The sequence below is a fragment of the Aspergillus pseudoviridinutans genome (genome assembly GCF_018340605.1).
Source record: "Aspergillus pseudoviridinutans IFM 55266 DNA, scaffold_1, whole genome shotgun sequence".
In the NCBI taxonomy this organism is placed as follows: Eukaryota; Fungi; Ascomycota; class Eurotiomycetes; order Eurotiales; family Aspergillaceae; genus Aspergillus; species Aspergillus pseudoviridinutans.
This window is the reverse complement of record NW_025091281.1, coordinates 3,284,938-3,307,800: the sequence shown is the minus strand read 5'-3', so window position 1 is coordinate 3,307,800 and position 22,863 is coordinate 3,284,938. Positions and strand designations below refer to the sequence as shown.

Below are 22,863 nucleotides of genomic sequence, written 5' to 3'. Positions count from 1 at the left end.
ATGAAGGATATAGCGAAGGGCCTTGGTCCAGCAGCCATTGGAGATGGACGTCCAGATTATTTTTAGTCATGAAGACGTCCTATCAGGTTCATGATTGTGTCCGTGCCTCCAACGATGTCGGCGTCGATTTATGGTGGTATTGATCTTGATATCGTGTTGTCAATAATTATCCACAGCGGAGAGTAAACCATACAGTAGACGCGTTTCTACACGCTATCACGTGGGAGCTCTATCAAAAAGGAAATCTTATCTTTGGCTTATCACGGATGCCATCAAATAATGGCAGGAATCTGGACGCATCAGTACTCTGGAAAAGTATGCTCTCGAGACGATCTAACTTTCTTCCGAAGACTTTATTTATTTACTCAACATTATTGAAAACTCCACTGAGTCGTACCTGAACTAGTCACGTAAACTTCTTCCCTGGTTTACTTTGCTCGAGGTTGATGTATCTATAGTGGTATCTGGAGGATTGTAATGTCTCCGAAAAACGTACCTCTGTAGGAAAATCAGATTATAGGTGAAATTGCACCTGGTTTAGTCTTCTTTTATAATCAGGCATCTGTAAAGTCTGTAAGTCTACTGTTCCCATCGGTAGTAGTGTTTGTGTGCGTGGTATCTGGTTTACAAGATAAGTGGCCAATTGCGGGGAATTTTTTCGCATTTTTTTAAACCCCCGCGACATATGGATTTGCTCCGTTGTGACATCAATTAAGAGAAGTAATTGCCTCGCGTTCACAGACGGGGTCTACACCCAACAAGCTAGAAGGACATCAGAGGGTACAAACATAGGAGTCAATCCCAGTCCATCACTGATCGTCCAACATGGGCAAGAAAAATAAGAAGTCCTCTGAGCACAAGGAGCGGGTAGCAGCAAAGCAATCCAAGAAGGCTGCGCAAAAAGAAAAGAGGAACAAGACAAAGGGTCGCGACGCAGATAGTGACGCAGAAGACGTCGATCTGGATGCGATCCTAGCTCAATATGCCGAAGAGCAAGCTAAGTTTCTGAAGGTCACTGAGGTAGTCTCAGGACCGCCGTCTCCTCGTACCTCTGCTACAATACTTGCGTCTCCCTCAAATCGGAACGAGCTCTTGATATTTGGTGGCGAGTATTTTGATGGCACGCTTGCTACGTTCTTCAATAATCTCTTCGTCTACAACATTGATCGAGATGAGTGGAAGGAAGTTACCAGTCCCAACAGCCCTCTACCACGAAGCGGACATGCATGGTGCCGTGGAGGAAATGCCGGAGGTGTTTATTTATTCGGAGGTGAGCCTTGTGCAGATTTTACTGGGTAAATTCGTATTAACTGTTATCTCCAATCTTCAGGCGAATTCTCTTCACCAAAGCAGGGGACGTTCTATCATTACAATGACTTTTGGCATCTCGACCCTGCCACCAGAGAATGGACTCGTCTCGAAACCAAAGGCAAAGGCCCGCCAGCAAGAAGCGGCCACAGAATGACATATTTCAAGGTGTGTATCAAGTCAATCCGCCTGTAATGAATATCATGCTGAGGCCATCCAGAACTATATTATCCTCTTCGGAGGGTTTCAGGATACTTCACAGCAAACAAAGTACCTCCAGGACCTGTGGATTTATGACTGCTCAAAATTCACATGGTTCAACCCTACACTGCCCCCGGCAGCTCAAAAACCCGATCCTCGGTCATCATTCTCATTCTTGCCACACGAGTCTGGGGCCGTGCTGTACGGCGGTTACTCTCGCGTGAAGGCCTCTACCGGTGTGGGCGGAAAACCACAGAAGGGTGGTCCTCAACGGATGACTATGAAGCCCATGGTTCATCAGGACACTTGGTTTCTTCGAATTACACCACCTGACGCTGATGCCCCTGCGTCCGCGGCTCCTACAGTACGCTGGGAACGCCGTAAGAAGCCCGCAAACTCGCCCAACCCGCCCCGTGCTGGCGCCACTATGGCGTACCACAAAGGACGAGGTATCATGTTCGGCGGTGTCCATGACGTTGAACTCAGTGAAGAGGGAATTGATAGCGAGTTCTTTGACACGTTGCTGGCTTGGAACACTGACAGAAATCGTTTCTTCCCTCTGACTCTTCGCCGTCCAAGAGCAACCGGTAAGAAGCAGCAGGCCAACCAGATGAGATCTCGAAACCGGGCAAAGGCCGACGAAGAGGAGCTTCTTCAAAATCTGAAAGCTTTAGAAGCAAAAGGAGGGCTCCGGGATCTGGACGATGATGATGAGTTTCAATCAACCGCGCACAAAATGGAGGACGAACCTACGGAGCCAGAGAAACCTTCTATTGTACGCTTCGAAATGCCTCACAGGCGTTTCAATGCCCAACTGGCCGTGCAAGACGATACCCTATTCATATTCAGCGGAACATTTGAGAAAGGCGACCGAGAGTTCACTTTCAATGATATGTACTCCATTGACTTGGTGAAACTCGACGGTGTCAAGGAACTATATTACAAGGAACCAGACAATTGGCATCTTCTCAACGAAGTGGAGAGTGAGGATGAGATGGACGAAGACGATGAAGATGAAGACGAGGAGGAAGAAGACGATGACGAAAACGCAATGCCCTTGGACTCTGCATCTCCAGCTCCTACCGAAATCACTGTACCGTCAGTCACCCAAGGAATGGAGCAGCTTGAAGTGGAGGAACAGGAAGCAGAGCCCTCTGTACAGGACAGCCGACCTCTGCCCCGACCTTTCGAGAGTTTGCGTGAATTCTTTAGCCGTACATCTGAGGAATGGCAGAAGATCCTGCTAGATGCTCTGAAAGAGAAGGGCATTACGGTGGAAAAGAATGTCAAGGAACTACGCAAGGATGCGTTCAACATGGCGGAAGAAAAGTGGTGGGATAGCAGAGAGGAGATCATGGCTCTGGAAGATGAACAAGAAGCGGCTGGCATTGGCGAGGTTGTCAGCATCGCTGACCGAACTGATAACCTTGGTGGTGCAGGGCGACGTAGGTGATGTATGTAAATGATGTATACCACAATGGTTTTAACATAGATGCATACTGTTCAGCTTTAAACTTCTCGCTGATGCTTAATCCACTGCATAGTTCAGGACATTAAGACTTCACCACAGGAACAGACGAACATAGAATGGACCGAGCCCATGTCCACATTCAGTAATATATACACGTGCTGACTATCAACATCCCATGACTAGCCGGAAGAATCGAGGCAAACATTTGTACAGGTGAATGATTAAGACCGAGACAAGTCTATTTATCTTTGGCCACGCTCTCCAGAACATCAGTCACGATCGCAAAATCTCTCTCCACGTCGACCCGCCAATTCGAGATAGCGATGCGGCAAGCCGGTCTGCCCTGCCACGATGTACCAGAAACGTATATTCTGGAAGTTGCATTTATTGCCGATGCCAGCCTTTGATTGAGTTCATCATCCTTCGCGCTGAAGAGGAAGCTCATAAACGTGGTCTCGAGTAGGTCTTCCTTGTTACTTGCTTCCGGTAATACTTCGTAGGCCGGATGATCAAACATCCATCCGACAATCTTCCTAGCCAGCCGTATCTGTCTCTGGAGCATATTTCGATATCCCGCGCGGCCGTAAGCCAACAGCGAGGTATAGACCGGCAACGCTCTGAATCGCCTAGAGTTCTCAATTCCAATATTCAACGGAGAAGGGATTGAGGGCCCATCCGATATACTGCCCGTCAAATAGGCTGCATTGGCATTCTGGAAGACATCATGTGCTATTGTGGCGTGACGACAAAGGAAGAACCCACAGTCATACGGCACGTTCAGCAGTTTATGTCCATCGCCCGTGATGGAGTCTGCTAGCTCGATACCCTGAGAGCCTTTTTTGATGGAAGCAAACTCCAGACTATTGTCCAGAACCCGCCCGAAGATGCCAAAGGCCCCATCGACGTGTAGCCAAGCTCCATACTCATCGCAGAGCCTGCGTATCTCAAGCATTTCTTCAAGACCAGCCGTCGCGAAATGTCCGGTGTTGACCTCACCGCATGACACAGCGACGATAGTTGCCTTTTCAGATCTTGCCAATTCTGCTTCGAGTTTGGCTAGATCGAAGAGAAGCGGATTATCATCACGGCAGACGTTCTTCACGTTTGCACGGCCGATCCCTAGTATGCCCGCTGCTTTCACCAGAGACGAATGAGGTAGCGTCGAAAGTACCTGTAGTCCCGACAGACCAGAGGCCTGCATGACTTCGAACAACCCATGCTCTCCAACGCTCTGCAAAGTGGCGCCTCGATTTTTCGCGGCGGCTTTCACAGCAAATTCTCTTCCACAGGCCAGACCAAGGATGTTACTGGCGGTTGCTCCAGTCGTAAATGTACCATTATACCAAGAGCTTCGATCCAGCTGAAGGAGGTCTAATATTAAACCCAGCGCATTATATTCGACGTCTGTAGCAATTGAATGCTCCGGAAGGTGTACCTGGACGTTCTGGTCGTAAGCGGAGACCACGTTATCCGCAAACAACGCCGCGGGCGTTACGCCGCCAGTGACGAAGCCATAGTAATTGGGGCTGATACTGTTGCCATTCAAGCCTGGAATAATGTCGTCTAGAATATGCTGCCTGGCGGCTTCAAAACCCATTCCAGCATTGGCTAGCGACTGTGGCAGAGATGCTCGTGCGCGTGCCAAATCGTTGGCACTTGGTAAGATGCCAGACTTCCATTCGCTCTGGGCAATCATCCATAATTCCTGTTGGAAATCACGCTGCTTTTCGAGTATGGTATCGACGTCTTTCGACTCCATGATTGAGTACATTTCAGACTGTTGGAGTGTAAGCGTTTAGAAACGGATATGATTCATATATAACCCCAGATACGTTGCAGCCTAGTTCTGGTAGATAAGCACTAAAAATTAACTAGTTAGTTAGCCGTATGACTAAAGGGAAACACGATTTATGATATGATTGAAGTGAGACTGCTTGAGTTCTTAGCGATGGAGACTAGTCAATATATTTCTATCCTCCGTTGATGCGGTAGATCGTCCCGTTGCAGCCCTCCTAGTTAACCTCCGCAGCATTTAGCGGTTCCCCCTCCTCAAAGTCCCTCACATTGCAGCTACCTTCCATTGCTTTGATAACAACTCCTACAGTCCTAACCAACATCCCAATACACAAGAACCATGACGATGGCTGCAAAGTTAATCGATAGGAAAATTCATAATATCCCAGGTTCGTCGATTGGACTCTTTGCTCGTACTGTGCGCTGACAAGCGGGAATCTCCAGGCAAGTTTCGCGTGGCAGAGCTGCTGTTTGATGTGCCCGTGAACTACTATAAGCCCAATGACGGCAATCTGAGACTCTTTGCTCGAAGCGTCCGCCGTCTGGAGACTCCAGTTGATCCTTCCAATGGCAAGGGCGAGAAGCAGCTCCCTTGGTTGGTTTATCTTCAAGGAGGCCCGGGAATGGGCTGTCGACCTCCGCAAGAGTACGGCTGGGTTGGAACAGCGCTGGACAAGGGGTACCAGGTGTGTATTTTCTTTTTGTCTCAGGTATTTCTTCTTTGGATCTTTATGTCCTCACCGTCTGTAGGTGCTGTTCCTAGACCAGCGTGGTACAGGCATGAGCTCGACAATAACGGCTCGGACTCTCGCCCTTCAAGGCAATGCAGTGAAACAGGCCGAGTACCTGAAGCATTTCCGTGCGGATAATATTGTCCGTGACTGCGAAGCCATCCGTCGATGCCTCACTACGGACTACCCCGAGGACCAACGCAAATGGAGTATCATCGGCCAGAGTTTCGGTGGGTTCTGTGCCGTAACGTATCTTTCTATGTTGTAGGTCCCCCACTGCATCCATATTGTTCAGCTTTATTGATAATATGTCTATCTGATTCAAAGCCCAGAAGGACTGACAGAGGCCTTCATCTGCGGCGGGCTTCCTCCTCTTCTTAATGGTCCGGATACGGTATATGAGCGGACATACGGTATGTTGGGCTTGAGTTGGCATGTCTGTTCCAATTCTGACTCGAAGAAGAGAAGGTCAAGGAGAGAAACAACGCATACTATACCAAGTTTCCTGAAGACGTTGATCGAGTTAAGAAACTTGTTCAGTACTTGAAAGAGAACCGGGTCACAATGCCATCAGGCACTCTGACACCAGAACGCATTCAGCAACTTGGTATCATGTTCGGAATGCACGGTATGTGAACTCGATTGCCCTGATGAATAAACAACTGGAGGGTCTAACGACTTGCAGGCGGTCTTGACAGCGTTCATGGTGATATAACACCGTATACTTCGAATTCTATCTCTCACTAACTCCGAAGTTGCCAGATCTGCTCCTACGCGCTTGTAACGACTTGGAGCTCTTCGGGTTTCTCACACATCCAACTTTGACCGCCATCGACAGCTACGGTGGCTTCGACAACAATATCCTTTACGCCATTCTTCATGAAGCGATCTACTGCCAAGGGTGAGAAAGGCCTTTTGCAACTAGCTTATCGGTGGGAAGCGAAATAATCACTAACTCCTTCCAGGCAAGCCTCAAATTGGTCCGCAGATCGGTTACGCTCAGCTGATGCGCAGTTCAACATTGACGATAAGCAGCCAAAGATATTGTTCACTGGAGAAATGGTAGGCTTTTTCTCCGGTAGATTCCCCGCAGCGACGGCTAACTTCGACTCGTCACAATAGATCTATAAAGACATGTTCGAGTCATACACCGAACTGCAGCAAGTCAAAGACGCTGCACACATCCTTGCCACGACGGCCGAGTGGCCTCAGCTTTATGATGAGGCTCGACTCGCGACCAACGAAGTCCCCGTCTATGCAGCGACGTACGTAGAGGACATGTATGTCCACTTCGACCTGGCGTCGAAGACCGCGGCAAATATCAAGGGTATCAAGCAATTTGTCACGAACGTTATGTATCATAACGCCATCCGAAGCAAAGCAGACGAGGTCATGCAGCAGCTCTTTGCTCTACGAGACGACACGATCGACTAGACCGTTGGCTCGAGCTGTAAGGTGCAATTACTAGATGAGCCGCGTCGAAAGCAAATGACGAAGTCTTTGCCCCTAGATTTTGACTTAGGGACAGTCCGAGGCGGTCAAGCACCACGACTTTGAGCTCTTGATCTGTGTTGATAAGAGAGTCGTACGTGTTGCACATAGGTGGCCTCGCCTTTCAGCGGACCTCAGTAGTATGGATTTCAGAAAACCTCGAAATGAAATCAGTATTAGCCCAAAAAAGTCACTCTTGCGGATGACCTACAGCTCCACCGATTATAAACAACCGTTCTTCCTCCCGTTGTACCCACTGGACAACCTTACTTGCACTCTGTGCAAGTGCATTGCGATTAGCGTTGGGGCTAGCAACACAGTAAAGTTCAAATATTGGGGTCACCCAAGCAAAAGAACTGGCTGACTGGGAGATACAATGGTGAACTTTCACATGAGCATGCTTAGCATGAATACTAGAGTGTAGGTTATTGTATGTTGACATCAATCTGAAGAAAAGAAGCCCCAAGAATTCATTAGCCCACGAACATAAAAAGGGTTTAAGTGATGGCAGGGAGGAATTGACAAACCTTCGACGCCGAGAAATCGATGTGAACTCAGGGTCGTAAGAGGACATTGTGAATTGAACGTTTGCCCGAGATTTATACAAGAAATGATGCAAGACGGTCCCGGGAACAATATCAGTAGTAGTCGGACGACCTCCATCAATAGCTTCTTTGATGATCTTGATACTATTATTCTTCTCCAGTTGCTGCCAGCGCCGGATCGAGTTAGTTTGTCCTGAACAAACCGGGTTCTAGCGACAGGTTGGCATACCTCGACAAGTGAATTTCGCATCTCCTGCATTTCAAAGAACCCCTCTTTATTCGGGCTAATCAGGATGATCGCCACGGACTGCTCTGTTGTCGTGGTCTCGCTGGCAGCATTGCCTGAGTTTTCGCGGAGGTCAAGGAAACTGACATACATATATAGATACCCGCTGCTGTTGAATCCAGGTAAGCAGACTGGGATCCAGCTCTCCCCACCTCCCGCTTTGATGCCTTCTGCTTCAAAGATCATGTTGAAGAGAAGTTGTAAATCACCAGGATGCAGTGAGTGTTTTTTGGGTCTCACAACACTGACTAGTCTCCCTCCGGCAACAACTAGGCCGTATAAGAGGCTGCTGGCTTTGGTTTTTAAAAGCGCATTATTAATGGCTTGTCGATGTGACTTGCGGATTTTCAAGCATTCCAATGCAGAAAGGAAAGTGGACGGTGATCCCTTTGTGAAGCTATCTGCCAGAGTAGACAGGAGCGTCTCGGACCCTTGCAGGGGCCGTTTGAGATCGGTAGACGGTCGAACAGAGAAGAGATGTGTCAACGAGGGCAGTGTTAGGGTAGACAAAATCTGCATGTACAAGGCTTCTAGCTGCAATTTCAGCTGCTCATCGCTCTCCAAGAGTCGGCTAATGGCTACCAAGTATAATGGACCCTTGGTAGTGATCACGAACTTCGTATCCCCGGCGCAAAAGCTACTCAAACGATCATCCGCATCCTCATAAAACGATATGATCGTCTGAATGACACCTATGTAACCCGAGATCAGTCCGCCATCACCATGCCTGGTCCAAATGGGTTTCCCAGCAGCAGACAAGATGAGATAGTGTTTTCTTTTAGATTTCCATCTCTCAAGGAGCATCTCTGCGATTTGAAGTCAGTGAAATGATCACTACACAACCATCGGTCATCACTAACCTTCATTCATGCCTTGATCATCCAGCTCCCCGATTGGCTCAAATTCACTGGTAAAGTCGTCTTCGACATCATCGGCCTGAAATTCAGGAAATTGAAGAAGCCCGCTGCTGTCCTGCTGGACATCTCCGGACTCCTGTGCAAGAAAGTCGCCGAAAACGTTTTCCGCCTCACCGAGCTCTGTGTTGAGTGCCGTGCTTCTAATACTCGCAGAATCCCCGGCATCACTGCTTCTTGAAGCTGTAAGCTGAGTGAGGCTTGCTTTGGCTCTTAGTGCCCCAAAAGGACCACGGGTAGGGAGGTTTTCTTTTCCGCCATCGTTCAATTGCAGGAGGCTAATATCCGGTATCGACACGGCTGTTGTAGCCTTGGCCTGCAAGCTAGCTGATGATGACTGCCGGACTGACCGAGATGAAATGAACCCTTCATCTAATAAGCTCAAGGTGCTCGGACGCGGGGGGAGGGGTGGAGGTCTTTCTTCCAAGCTCGTGGAGGAGTCATCGCTACCGGTATTCGAGGGTCCTTTCGCGGAGTATTCTGGAGCTCCGTAGTTATTCCTTCCAGCACCGTCATCGCCCGGTGAGACCTGCGGTTGCTCAAGAGAGTTCGAGTTCATCGTACGCAGATCACGCGCATCGATGCCAGTTCTATGAGGTGGTCCTGCTTCATTTGTGAACAGTAACCATCAGAATAAGTCAAGTGGTGTTAGACATAATTATCATTGAGGAATCAATAATCACATGAAGAGGCGACGGCAGGTCATCTAGGTTCTCTCATCTGCTGAGCGCAGCTACGTGGAGTAGATAGTAAGTGGAGCTGGGGTTGACGTCGCTAGAAGGTCGGAGCTCCAAGGCGGACGGAGACCCAAAACATCTCCGCCTGGTCTACTCAGGCTGCGTGTCTTCAGTTGTTCGCAACCGTCCGCCAAATCATCCGATCATGCCCATCCTGATGAGCAAAATATGAAGCGCCGTGATCTGAAGCACTTCCACCTACCGAATATCCGCTACTGGCACCATGAGCCTTGAACCGAGCTCTTTTCCAAGGTCCAACTCCCCCGCAAGCTCCGAAAGCTCCTTTACGCGCTCCCGCTTACGAGGGAAGGAGGGTACGCAAATTCCAGTTCAGATACGCAATTGGAGACAAATGTGAATATTCGGGACTATGCAACTCACTTATTTTCGCAAACAGAGCCCTTGAAGAAAGACAAGAATTACCGACGCTATGCTTCCACCATCGAAAGAGCCCTGTCGTTGTTCGACACAGCGCTTCAGGAATGGGCGGACTATATCTCATTTCTTAGTCGCCTGTTGAAGGTAAATCTTAGGCCTCATGCGCCTAGAACAAGAGGCAAATTGCTCACCTGGTCCAGGCTCTCCAATCGCATCCCGCAGACTTACCAGTCGTCCCCCACAAGGCGCTTGTAGCCAAACGTCTCTCACAGTGCTTGAACMCTTCACTACCGTCAGGCGTACACCAGAAGGCGCTCGAAGTATATACGTATATATTCAATCTGATTAAGGTTCGAGTTCACGGGAAAAGAGATTGAGTGTTCATCTGCTAATGCCTTTAATCGGCCAAATAGTCTGAAGGCTTGTCACACGACCTGCCCTTGTACCTGCCGGGCATCGCGCCCACTCTTACCTTCGCCTCGCTCACAGTCCGTCCTCTGTTCTTATCCTTGGTGGAGGCTCATATTTGCGGTCTCGAGCCATGGGCCATTCGTCCAGCTTTGAAGGCTATAATCCTGGCCCTTTTACCAGGCCTGGAAGAGGAAACCAGTGATGACTTCGATCGCACGCTGCGACTAGTTAACAAATTCCGCGACATCGCAACAAAGCTAGAAACACAGAGATCAGGGGCGGATGCGGAATCAAGCGGTCAATACTTCTGGCAGTGTCTGTTCCTGGCATCCATAACCAGCCCTAGCAGACGTTCGGGTGTCTTAGCTTACCTGAACCGATATTTGCCAAAGTTAGGCATTACCGATCGCAGGCCCAGTAAGGGTGATGGAAGTAACTTTGAAGACATGCCACATGATATGCGCGTGGTGGTGGACTCCGTTATCATGCCTGAGCCGGGATTGCTCATTAGGTGTTTTGCGTCCGGTCTGGTGGATGAACAAATACTCGTACAGCGAAATTTTCTTGACTTACTGGTGACTCATCTTCCACTCAGCTCGCCTATATTGCAGTCGCGGATCACAGATGACGACCTTCAGAGACTAATGATCGCGGCCGTTGGCGTTGTTGCCCGACGAGACATGAGTCTGAACAGGAGGCTGTGGGCGTGGTTCTTAGGGCCCGATGCTGCAAGTGATCAGCCATCTTTCGAAGGCGAAGGAACAACCGGATCATACGCTGTTGATGACGAACAGTTATCGCAGTCAGAGTATTTCAGTCAATTTGGTCTAAAACCTCTTGTAAAAGGTCTTCTTCGGATGAATGAGCAAGACTCGGGAACTCCCTCGGAAAGGTCAAAGCCATTTCGAATCTCACTTTCCCTGATGGACAGATGGGAAGTTGGCGGTCATATTGTTCCTGAAGTCTTCCTACCCCTTATGCGCAGCATCCAAGCCTTCGGAAAATCAGCTTCCAAGCATCAGTTTGACGAGGTTTTTCGCAGCGCCAGCGCCTTCTTCGATGGTGTCGAGAGCGGCGTGATATTCTCGGAGCTTCTTGGCCTGATAGACTGGAAGTCTGATGATGATCTTTGTAACAAGATGACGCGGGCTTTGGACGACTTGCAACTCGCTCAGTTCGTTTTGGACAATTTCAATGTCCGTGAAGAGGACATGCTTCTTACCCATGTGCCTCTGTTGGTGCTTACTATCCTCGTAAAATTGAGCGAGCTTTCATCATTTGCAAAGGATTCCGGAATCGCCCCTGACGAGCTTCTTGAAATATCCAACAGGCTTATGAAAGTTATGAACTCCTTGACAGCGCTACTCACAGAGAGAGCATTCGCGAGAAAATCTGAATCGGCCAAAGCGATAGCGGATTATTCCATGGTCGACATCAGCGACGCTAATATTATGAAAAGAATCCATAGCTTTTATGATCAAAGCAGAAGCAGTCTGGATCTTCCACCACTTCCTTTTCTCCCCAGACACCTGGGTGATCTCATAACGTGGAAAGCTCACGATCTTGCCGCATCGGCCCTCGAAAAGCGCAATGGTAGTATACCTATTCAAGAGATCCTGAATCTTCTGGTTGCTTTGCTGAAGCGACTTCCCAAATCACCTGTGTTCCACGACAGGCGCTTCTATCTGGCTATTTGCAGCCGAATGAAGATTGACCAGGCGGAACAATCTACATCTTCTTTCTCAACTATTTCTTCCATTGTCTCCGCAGTGACCAGCTTGTATTTCATACACAACCCTGGGTACTATATCAGCTACGAGGATGTCGCAGAACTGATACCGATCCTCGTCCGACATCTTTGGCAATTCCTCTCACCAGCAAGCCCCAAGTTTCATGTAGAGGCGGTCCGCTGTCTCTGGCATCTACACTCGGTTACTTGGTCAGATCATATTGTCGAAGCGTCCATAACATCTCTTATGGTTGGTTCAGCGCCAGGCTCTCAGCATCTGTCATCTGAAGAGCAGGCTGGAAAATATTTTGTTCTCTGGAATCATAGCCACCATGGCTCCTACGAACTTTTCCCAAAACAAGCGTACGATGCGAGAAAGGCCCAAACGCCTTACTATTCGTCAATGCTTGAGCGCCCTCTTTTCCTCGTTTTGGATCTTTTGACTCAGGGCCCAAATGAGGCTTCACAGGTAGTTCAGCGATGGCTTCAAGATTTATCATCCATTCAAAAGTGAGTCAGACGCTGAAGATGAGGTTTGTACACTTTCTTATATCTCTTAGGGTATTTCGCATCGTGATCTTGCGACTTGAGAATCTTCTCCTGCGAGAAACACAGTCAGAAAATGGGATCGACAACGCCGTTATTTCTCCTGATGACTATAAAGAGTGTGACTACCTTTTGCGAACAATCTACAATATCCTCTGCTCGCTGTCCTCCAATGGATGGATGTCTCTTCTTACTCAGACGTTGAATCCAGTGGATAAACAGAAGGATCGTGCTTCTGAAGGTAAGCTCTGAAAACCTAGTTTTGAGTACTTGACTTACCGTTAACGGACTTAGACGGTGCTGAGTTTCAATCTCTCCATTCTATCATTTTCCAGCTATCCTCAAAGGTAATCATAGGGAGAAGGCGGAACGCAGCAGCACAGGCCGATTATGAAGAGGTGAAACTCCAACAGACGTCCCTGCTGGTTGTAAGACAACTTCTTCAAGGACCGGGGGCCGAAGAGATTGCTGAGTCGGGAATTGACTCCTTCTTGGTTGATCAATTGTCTTCTGTCCTCGACGAGGGAGGTAGCGTCGAATTGCAAGGGGCTATAATAGACACCCTACTCTCAGCGTTGAAAGTCCGATTCGCGCAAGCATACCTACCACCGCCCCCTCCCAGGCCAAAGCATCAGCGAGCACAGTCACGGGAGCGCCTCACAAGTCCGTCGCTTCTTTCCTTTACGAGTGATAAGGCTGATAGAGGTCCTTCGCTGCCTGCTCCACCTCAACCTCCCTCCCGCCTCCTAGAGTGTCTTCTCAAAGGCATTAGTTCTAAATGTTCGAGAGACATCGTGGAGAAGTGGACTCTACTACTTTGTGAAGTGCTTCCTCTATATTCAGGATCCCTCTTCCAGATCCTGCTCATGTTAGTGGAATGTTTCTGTAAGGAGATTCAATTATCATATACGAATCTTCAGCTCTCTTTTAGACAAACCAACGGTTGGCCAGAAGATCGCTCTGAACATGTCACCATTAGCCTGCTTACTGGACTTGAGACGTGCATCGCGGCAGCTCACGAACGCCTCCTCGTGGAGGAAGCGAACGTACCAGCTGCCAAAAGCCCTGACCACGCCCACGGGTTCTTTGGCAACATGGTGTCAGGAGTATTTGCGACAGATTCAAACCAGGGGCGCTCGACCGCAGCGAACAACAGACTGACTGTATTGTTGTGCTTCCAGGATGCCGTTCGACTGTGCTTTTCCATATGGTCCTGGGGTGCCGTGGAGCGAAACGGCCTACCACAAGATCCCGAGTCTCTCGCGTCCTTCCAATACACCTCTCTGCGGATGAGAAACAGGTCTCGTCGCATCCTTGAGCATCTTTTCACTGCGGAGGCTCTTGAATGTCTGGAGACAATGGTAGAGATGTGGTCAAGAGCAGACCCTGACACATCACCTCTGATTTTTAGTTTGCTTCACACTCTGGACGGGTCTCGCCCAAAGATCACCATTCCAGCAATCTTCAATGCCATATATACACGAACCAACCCTGCTGCGCTTGATCCCCACCGCAAATCTGCCTTGACGTCAAGCCTCACTGAATCGGAGCTGGCAGGTTTTCTGGTTACTTATGCCAGGTCTCTGGACGACGATGTACTTGACGAAATCTGGACGGACTGTACAACCTTTTTACGTGACGTCTTGAGCAACCCCTTCCCCCACAGACAGATTCTTCCCCGGCTAGTGGAATTCGCGGCCATCCTTGGAGCCAAAATGGAGAATACGACCTTCGGCGAGGATCGACGAATGAGGAAGGAGCTAGGGGTATGTCTTACCGCAGCATGACCAGGCAGTGCAGTTATTAACTTCATGCAGGATGTATTGCTTCGTCTGCTCACCGCCATCTTCACAAGCAAGCCTTTGGGACTATCTCAGGATTCGAGTATGTTGGGGAGGCCGTCCGTGGATTATGACAACATGGCTGTACCGCACGCCGGCCCTGACGATATGCTCAGTATTCTTGCACTCTCGATGCCATCTTTTATAGCTTTGTTAGGTGATTCTGATCGCATCGTCTCCGCTGTATCAGGCATATCCTCTCATGTGATCGGGCCTCTTCTGCGGTCGCGGCTTTTCCCTAATAATATGAACGGCAGTGTGATGTCTCTCCTGCAACACATTGCGAAGGTTCCAGCTGCTGCAAAAATCTGGAAGAAGGATATAACCGATGCCTTCAACGATCCACGATTTTTTGGCTTCCAGATTGATCTTGTGAGAAGCGGTTGGATGAAGCTTCTCAGGCAATGGGCGATTGCGGACAAAGACCGCCTAACAGAGTTGATGTCTCGTCTTCCACCGCCGAGCACGGCAGGACTCATGTTCGGTGTTGGTGCGTCTGCTGCTCGCCTGGAAGCTGACCGGAAGGCTCAGTTGAATCTGCGGAGGATATCACTGCTGATATTATCTGCAAATGAGGATTACTTCATTGGAGAACTACCAGAGCTACTTCAGAAGCTGGAAGATCTCCTTGCAGCCACGAGCTCATCGTCTCCGTCCTCCACCACAAGAGCAGAGATATTCATGGTACTTCKGGCTCTTGCGCTCAAGAGTTCAACTAGCACACTTGCGCCATTCTGGCCATTGATCAATACAGAGCTTCGGGAAGCTATTTCTAGCATACCGCTAGGAGCGCAACAAGAAGTTTACAATGCATACTCGCTGTTGCAAGCGTGTAAGCTTCTGGATACACTACTTGTTCTGGCGCCCGATGATTTTCAGCTTCTCGAGTGGCTCTATGTCACCGACACTATCGATGCTGTTTACCCCCCTGGGCATTTAGAATCAAGGGCACTTGCAGACGAAATCTCGCAGATCTTGGGTGTACGCGGGTCGGCGCCACCACGTTCACCGCGCGAAGCTACCGAGTCTGGCGATGGAGTGAAGCGGCCTGAGCTGACATCGGATTGGATCCGTGAGACGGCAAAGGACGAGCTTATTGAACAGGTACTTCGACCATTTCTCGGCCGACTAAGTATTCATGCTTTCGAAAGTACGTATGGTATGGGTAATCCGGACTTCAAGAGTTGCCAGGACGACTTATTGGCGGATCTGTTTAACGAGAGCACCATGGCCAATTGATGCATCTGCTTTGTTATTCTTGTGTCTTTTAGCTGATATCTGTCTGTACGATACCAAACAGCACTGATGTAATGACCTGTCGCCCTTTGAATAGATAAGACTGGAACGTATGGTGTAGCAGGGTGCCGTGCCTAACATTAGTCGTCGCGTGGAAGCTGCTGCATATTACATATAATGAATATGGGCAGTTGTTCAGTGCTGACAAAATATACAATAAATAAACTCACAAGCACCACGGCAAAATAATTTTACTTGCTCTATACGCTTAGCAATGATGTGTTTGCGCCTGCAGCAGTTGGAAACCGAAAGTAGGGCAGACAAGAGTTGCCGGATGCAACCGCATATCGCAGGGCCAAAACAGGCAACACTGACGCCACGCGCTCGTGACACTCAAGCGCCCAACTTCATCTCCTGATTACAATGTGAGAAGATGATATTTTCCTTCTCTACCCTCGAGCCCAGAAGCATGTTTCTCGCTAACTGTAATCATAGCTCTCCAGGCTCCTGATCAAACATGATTGCACGTAAAAACGCGATTTCTCTGGGGCGTTCTGGGGCGCCCAGGTTGGGATTCGTATCCACCTGCGGCTTCTCGACATCCCGAACCCTCAGGAACGCAGGTACAGCATTGCCTGCGAGAAAGCCTGTGGGTGCATTCCGTGGAGGGTAAGAGCTTCCAAATTTCTGTATTTGATTGTTTTGTTGAGTACATTGGATGTTCTCCTGATGCCCGTTCTAGGTTGTTTGGGTTCCTCGCTGGAACTGTTGTTGCCGGCGGTTTGGTCTACTATTACATTTTGGGGGAGTACAGAGTCTCAAATCAAATGCTGAATGAAGATATCCATGTATGTCTCTGTTTGTTCTCGTCTACCACAGGATCCTTGAAAATTCTCCCCTCCCCCGTCGTCCCTGTCCGTCTCGTGCTGCTATGGTTCTATATCAGAGCATCGCGAGTGTGTACGGCGTGCGATGGACGCAACGGACTGGAAATCTCGATGGATACCTCGCTTCACTTCCCTGCTCATCCGCTCTTTGAATCATACTGATCGAATCCCAGGCTCTTCAAGCAGCGACAACAAGACTGCAGACTTACGTCACTGAACTGGAGACAAAGATAGACCAGTTGCAAAAAAAGAAATGAAGGCAATTTGTCTGATTATCTTTAATCTCATGACTGTTTTCTTCTCACTCTCGAATATCATATCTTCTGTTGGATTTCTACCAGCTTGAGCAAGTGTTTCATGCTTTAGGTGTGGTTTATATGGGCTCCACAAGAACGACATATCTGGAGTCATTTGATATCACGGATTCTCTGTGATGTATACTTCAATAACACTCTGATCAAAAAACCAAATTCAGTGATCAATCAGTATCTACTACACAAGTGACAAGGCTCATAGACATACACTACAACCACGTGACTCAATTCCTATGTAGTTGGATGATGCAAACAATCCAAACACTTATCCATGGCGCGGTATCTTTTGGCATATTATTTAAGAGCATCACACGGGATCGTTTACACCAGCAGACAACCATCGCGATGAAAGCATATTAGGCCCATACCAGGCACTTTTGTCATTTCCGTCATGTATCGTATTGAAGTCCTCCCAGGCACATCCGCCCATGTCACGCCCGGATGGACCTACGTTCCCGACCGCGGCTTCAACCCAGCGCAAGCAGCTATCACACCTACCATCGGCAGGAAAAGAGGAATCCGCGATGGGGGTCGTACCGACTTATCGTCGCGCCAGAGCAATGCGATTATCCGCCACTTAGCTGAGCTTGACCGGGAGAACCATCGAGACGTACATATTCCGATTCCGGTGAAACAGAAGGACGCGGCCGGCAAAGGTATTGCGAGCATTGCGCTGAGAATCTAAAGCAACCCGACCATGGCTGACTTGTATCTATTACCGTTAGGAACACGAGGAAAGACGACTTCAAACGTGCGCCGTATCCTACAATCGCAAAAGACCTTCCGAAACTACCTCGATGACGAAGAGGCGGCCCTGGCCCAGGCCGCCCAGTCAACTATACAACGCCCCTCCATCAGCAAGATAACGAAGCCCTCCCGACGAAGTCTAACTCCCGCTGCTACCCCCAAGTCAGACACATCGAAAAGGAAGCAATCCACCGTACCACCGTCAAGGGCCTCAACGATCCCGCCAGAAACGAGCACCAACGCGACCCCCGACACAGACGAAGACAAGAAGCAGCCCGAGCCAGAAACCGAGAACCAAAATCGACTGATCAAATCAGAGTACGACAAAGATCCGCTTTTAAAGTCGTATATCCCTTCCCCACCCTCGGAGCGCATCATGCAAGCACTCCTGGCCGAACCGCCACTCACATACAACGCGGCTCGTGCTGGTCCCCCCCTAACCGCCAAGGCGCCACGGCACTTTTGCTGTATGTGTGGGTACTGGGGCAAGATTCGGTGCAAGAACTGTCATGTTCGGACCTGCGGACTGGCTTGTTACAAGCTTCATGAGGACTCGCGATGCGGAGCGTTCTTTTGAAGTGTCTGGCGCAGACCGGTTTGGCCGGTAAGGCTTGACAAAACATACCGATGTCAAAATCGATGTTAGAATGCCAGCTTCATAGCTGTTAAGAGGCTCGGTCGCAAGGCATTGTGCGAAAGGCGCAGGAGTCTTATGACACGGTTTAACGCTGTAGGGAATGACGGAGGCGTCATTCATCCATCCCTGCACCCACAGTCTATCACAAATGCTTAGACGCGTTACGGTCTTTTGATGATACAGGTTGATGTGTCTCCTACGATCGATGCGGTGCTTCATCGCAATGCCAATTCTAGACGAATCAAACGAATCGGACAGCCCACCATCGCAGCTGGTGGAAGATTCGTCTGCATGCTGCAGCCATGGTCAATGTGACTGGCATTGCCAGGGACTTTCACTAGTCCATCGTACCCGGCGTCATACCCGCTACGAGTGGACAATCATGGTTCTTAATGACTCGCATAGACAGTTTTTAATGATCAATGTCTATGTACATAACATCAATTCAGAGAAATTTTAATATCCAAGAATCAACACTTCATCTTAATACCAGCGCGTAACTCCTCTTCTCGAATCTCGAACATGATCTGTACTCCCACAAACAGTGCAGCACAAGCGCCAACAAAGAAGCCAATGCCCGAGTAAGATCCCAGAATTCCCGATAAGAGACCCTTGAGCCCGTCCAGTCCCAATGCAAATCCAACAAGATTGGCAATCATCAACATAAGGATATTGCCAACAGCACCGATACCGCAGAGAACACGGTATGTGGTTGGGCGCGAGCGCCATTTGTGAGCGGGAAACAGCAAAGTAGCAATGACCTCGGGGAGGAAAAAGAGGGTGATGAGCCAGCCCCACATGAGGAGACGTAAGTTAATGTCATGCCAGAGAGCGACGAAGGTGAATACCACCAGGAAATTGAAGATCTGACGTGCTTTGGAGAGGAGGCCTCGCGAAGATTTGTTCGCACCTCCGGAGCGTGCTCCTCCACCCAGGGGTACGTAGAGATAGCGGACGATCCAGCGGTTAAAGGATCGGTGCCAGCCACGCCAGAAGGCCGAAGGAGAGTAGTTGTTCGAGACACAGCGCACCATATTCTCAGGGGGATCGATGCCGTCGACCAAGGCCCACAGGCGGAAGAACCGCCAGGGGATGAGGAGTTTGAGCCAAATGATATGTAGATTGAAATAGGCAAGCATGCTAAGTTCTCCGGCTGAATACAAGGACCAGTCGGGCGATGCCTGGGAGATAGCCAGGGCGTAGATATAATGAAGGATCAATTCCATGCTGAGCAATGTCAAGAAGAATCGAACGCCATATAGAACAATGCGAGTCTTTGTGAGGGACGGTGGCGCATATCTCTGCTGAGCGATATAGTCATTGAAGGTCAGGATTGGACCGGTCAAGTACAAAGGCGAGTAAAGGGCATAGGCGACGTAATTGCGAGCATTGAACGCAGCCGGTTCTGGCGGAATGCTCACACGATCACGCTCCGACAGCGCTGCTGGATCGAGCTGTTTCTTCTTATGGCTGTCAGTTATCATTCGCAAGAAGCCGTGGTCTCGGAACATACTTCAATTGCGCTCGCCGCTGGATAATCCAGGCTCCAGTAATAATCCATATTGAAACTGATCAACCGCAGGATCGTCAGGTTGAAGAGTATCTCCCATCGGGGCATTAAGCCTCCAAACCCATCAATGTACCTAGCCCATTGCACCAAGGGAGCTTCTCCTTCCCCACCTGCCGTGAAGAAAATGGCCATGCGCTCAAGCGGGTACCCAGCACAAAGCTCGTTGGAGAATAAAGTGGAGATGTTGAATATCCAAGTGGCTGCGGGGATATATTTCCTAGGGAAAGACTTGGCAATCTTGTAGTTCAAGTACAGGATCACGAGGATCTTGATAGCCGAGACACCATTGAGCGCAGTTATGAACACGAGAGCAAAGTAATAATCGAATCGCACCCGTCGATCCAGTCGAGCGTTTCCAGCAGCCGCCGCATCGGCACTTCGAGAGACAGAGTTGCCATCGGACCGCAGTAGGTAGCGCTCATAGACCCGACGAAGCAATGGATGAGCGACGAGAAGGATGAGAAGGTAAGGAACGTTATCACGAAAGTTTGAGAATTGGGCGTCGGAATTGTCCTATTCAGTGTGGCAATCAGCATCATGGAAGAGAACAGATATGCAGCCAATACTCACCACCTTACGGCCAGGTATCCAGCCTGGCGATAGCAAATGTTCATAAGCAGAATAACCGGGATGACTCTCTAGAGCATTTGATCAGCACGGGTCTCCAAGCTCCCCGCAGACTCGTAACCGCAAGCCATACCTTTCGAAGCATCAATGACAGTCTTGAACATCATAGGTACCACGGTTAAGAAGACAAAGTAATAAACAAAAAATTCAGGCGTTCGCCAGTTGGGTGGCGAAGCGCCATGGGCGATGGCATTTGCGCGAGCATCTTTCGCAGATGGGGGTCGCGTGTCAGCAGCGGCCTTTAACGAGGTGGTCGCAGATGCGGTGAAACGAGTGTCGAGGGTATCAAGAGAGTAGAGTCTCCGGAACCAGGAAAGTATTGAAGTCATCTTAACACAAGCATCGCGTGCCCGTAGCCATGGACAAAGGTGCGAAGAGAAGAGGACGATAGGTTGCGGAGAGCAGTGCGGAGGACTCCGTAGATAGGTATCTCTTGAGAGGTGAGAGGGAAACAAACTCAGGGGCGGAGTCGGCCACAGATTACCTAGGCTCCTAGGTACAGTAGTCAAGGATCACGAGCTCGAGTTGACTATGATTATATCAGGGAGTATACTACATAGCAACCTACGGTCTGGAACTTTACCAGGCTTCTTAAAGCTAAGTTTTTCGACATCACCACTGCAATTGCAAGCCAAATCTTCAGCTTTCTTTCCGCGATCTTGAAGATCCCATCGCTAATGATGAGTAAGGTACTTGTCGAACACCTTGGTTATCATTGGCCAGTATCAGTTCCTGACCCCAAAGTGCACTAGTGCTTGAGCTAGCCTTAAATGGAACAAGAATGCTAAAATTGGACGTCTCCAGCAAGCTTTGACGCCTTGCAGCCTGAGGCATAAACGCAGCTAGAGCCCCACTTCGTTCGCCAGGATGAACGTCGACCGATAGATACCTGGGCATGAAGTATGATCAGACAAACACTCCAAAGATATCACAATAGCGCGACTCTGAACCACAGAATAAGAACCGAAGCCTTTGTCAACATGACATCGCGGCGAGTACTTCTACCCGGATCCCTTCTCGCTTCCCAGTCGCGATTCGTCTTTTCTCTATCTTGATACGTCATCTGAATTCTTAGCACGTGACTGACTGAATGTATCAGACTGCATTCAGAGTCCACGGCACTGTACAAGGCAAGTACTTCACTGCTGCTCTTTGATGTCTTACCAGCGTGGTACACGATTTATTGCATCGAATGGTCACTAATTCGGCCAACGTTTCCAGGTGTCGGATTCCGGTAAGATCATGGAACTGGCTACGAAGGTCGTTCAGCATAAACACATTTCTAACCAATATATTCTGAGCTCCAGTGACTTCACTCAGAAGCGTGCAGTTGAGTACGGGCTGAAAGGCTGGGTGAAGAACACTACCTGTGGAAGAGTTCGTCCCCAACCCCTACCTTACTTACCTACATATCAGCAGAAGCTAAGGACATGGCAATAGGTTGAAGGAGAGGTCCAAGGTAACGACGAGACGCTCCAGAAGTTCTTCAAAGACATCGACAAGGGACCACGTCTCGCACACGTAGTCAAGGTCGAAAAAAGGGATCTCAGTCCAGAAGAAGGAGAAGATCACTTCGCTGTCAGACGAACTTCCGATTCKGTCTTTGAAGCTGCTAAATGATTGAACTCAATATGTCTGGTTGACCAGAGTTTCCAGTCTCCATCTTTCAACTTAATGAAATGCTCCAATGGGCTGCTTGAATCTGTGCTGAGCGTATTTGAACTCCACCGGGCAATGACTGTGAGAACATTAGAGAGGTATAAGTGGATGTAATGGTCGATCTAGTCATGCTCCTGTAGGTTGGCATGACGGGAACATTTCGGCCAACGGGATTCCCTCCAGCTCAAATTCGTGCACGGCATTTCGCGTTCGGCTGGCGTCCACAACCCCCTTGACCAATGCGTATATGGAGCGCCTCAAGTGACGCAATGGCTCACCGAGAATATTTAGCAGTAGCAAAACAGGCGCCGAAAACCGAACACCGAGCGCGTTCGAACTTGGGTCCCGATTTTTCTTCGGGCAGTAGCTGACTGTATCTGAAAATCGGGCGGGCTGAGTCATTCGCCGTCTGACAATCCCGGCTTGCTCCGAGGTCACATGGAACGATCCTGTATTTTACGAAGATACGATATCGTATTCAGATGACAAAAACGGTATATTGCCAGTAGCGGCTTCGCAAGTTCTCTTGCCACAGGGATAATGGGAAGCATGTATAATTTGGTTCTACTTCGTCTAGGGTCTGCTGCTGATGAAGTAGATCCTTGATACTGTTTGAGGTCCAATTTTCAGTGCCGATCATGGTGTTATCGTTGGTATCAATGGGCGGCTTCTCTGTAACTTCGACGTCCATTCTAGCTTCTATCAAAACTGGAACCCGTCCGCTGGTTCCTCAGGCCCTCCAGGCCCCCCCACTAGAAATCGTTGGAAGTCAAGCCCCGACTCATATCAGTTTCAACCATCCA

The 22,863-nt window shown here is 49.2% G+C and overlaps 7 protein-coding genes across 7 annotated transcripts; 4 read left to right on the top strand and 3 right to left on the bottom strand.

The window, feature by feature from the left end:
- Window positions 1–825: 825 nt before the first annotated feature.
- On the top strand, window positions 826–2,962 carry Asppvi_001155 (putative Kelch repeats protein; the record flags this gene model as incomplete). The annotated part of the gene is made up of 3 exons (XM_043297458.1): window positions 826–1,270; window positions 1,331–1,476; window positions 1,529–2,962. The coding sequence occupies 3 exons, from the start codon at window positions 826–828 to the stop codon at window positions 2,960–2,962; spliced, it is 2,025 nt and encodes a 674-aa protein (XP_043153393.1).
- Window positions 2,963–3,218: 256 nt separating this feature from the next.
- Asppvi_001154 (pyridoxal phosphate-dependent decarboxylase family protein) lies at window positions 3,219–4,739 on the bottom strand (the record flags this gene model as incomplete). Its single annotated transcript, XM_043297457.1, has 1 exon — window positions 3,219–4,739. One exon carries the CDS (start codon window positions 4,737–4,739, stop codon window positions 3,219–3,221), a length of 1,521 nt encoding a protein of 506 aa, XP_043153392.1.
- A 375-nt stretch (window positions 4,740–5,114) lies between these two features.
- Asppvi_001153 (proline iminopeptidase) lies at window positions 5,115–6,939 on the top strand (the record flags this gene model as incomplete). The annotated part of the gene is made up of 9 exons (XM_043297456.1): window positions 5,115–5,163; window positions 5,219–5,460; window positions 5,525–5,769; window positions 5,833–5,918; window positions 5,969–6,133; window positions 6,191–6,211; window positions 6,268–6,406; window positions 6,471–6,567; window positions 6,628–6,939. 9 exons carry the CDS (start codon window positions 5,115–5,117, stop codon window positions 6,937–6,939), a joined length of 1,356 nt encoding a protein of 451 aa, XP_043153391.1.
- A 247-nt stretch (window positions 6,940–7,186) lies between these two features.
- Window positions 7,187–9,300, bottom strand: Asppvi_001152 (guanine nucleotide exchange factor MON1; the record flags this gene model as incomplete). The annotated part of the gene is made up of 4 exons (XM_043297455.1): window positions 7,187–7,304; window positions 7,524–7,705; window positions 7,771–8,633; window positions 8,688–9,300. 4 exons carry the CDS (start codon window positions 9,298–9,300, stop codon window positions 7,187–7,189), a joined length of 1,776 nt encoding a protein of 591 aa, XP_043153390.1.
- Window positions 9,301–9,701: 401 nt separating this feature from the next.
- On the top strand, window positions 9,702–15,622 carry Asppvi_001151 (cellular morphogenesis regulator DopA; the record flags this gene model as incomplete). The annotated part of the gene is made up of 7 exons (XM_043297454.1): window positions 9,702–9,792; window positions 9,876–10,000; window positions 10,057–10,206; window positions 10,270–12,506; window positions 12,557–12,783; window positions 12,837–14,308; window positions 14,360–15,622. The coding sequence occupies 7 exons, from the start codon at window positions 9,702–9,704 to the stop codon at window positions 15,620–15,622; spliced, it is 5,565 nt and encodes a 1,854-aa protein (XP_043153389.1).
- A 1,589-nt stretch (window positions 15,623–17,211) lies between these two features.
- Asppvi_001150 (putative HIT finger domain protein) lies at window positions 17,212–18,144 on the top strand (the record flags this gene model as incomplete). Its single annotated transcript, XM_043297453.1, has 2 exons — window positions 17,212–17,476; window positions 17,546–18,144. 2 exons carry the CDS (start codon window positions 17,212–17,214, stop codon window positions 18,142–18,144), a joined length of 864 nt encoding a protein of 287 aa, XP_043153388.1.
- A 530-nt stretch (window positions 18,145–18,674) lies between these two features.
- Asppvi_001149 (putative glycerol:H+ symporter (Gup1)) lies at window positions 18,675–20,730 on the bottom strand (the record flags this gene model as incomplete). The annotated part of the gene is made up of 4 exons (XM_043297452.1): window positions 18,675–19,667; window positions 19,718–20,287; window positions 20,345–20,412; window positions 20,475–20,730. 4 exons carry the CDS (start codon window positions 20,728–20,730, stop codon window positions 18,675–18,677), a joined length of 1,887 nt encoding a protein of 628 aa, XP_043153387.1.
- Window positions 20,731–22,863: the final 2,133 nt, after the last annotated feature.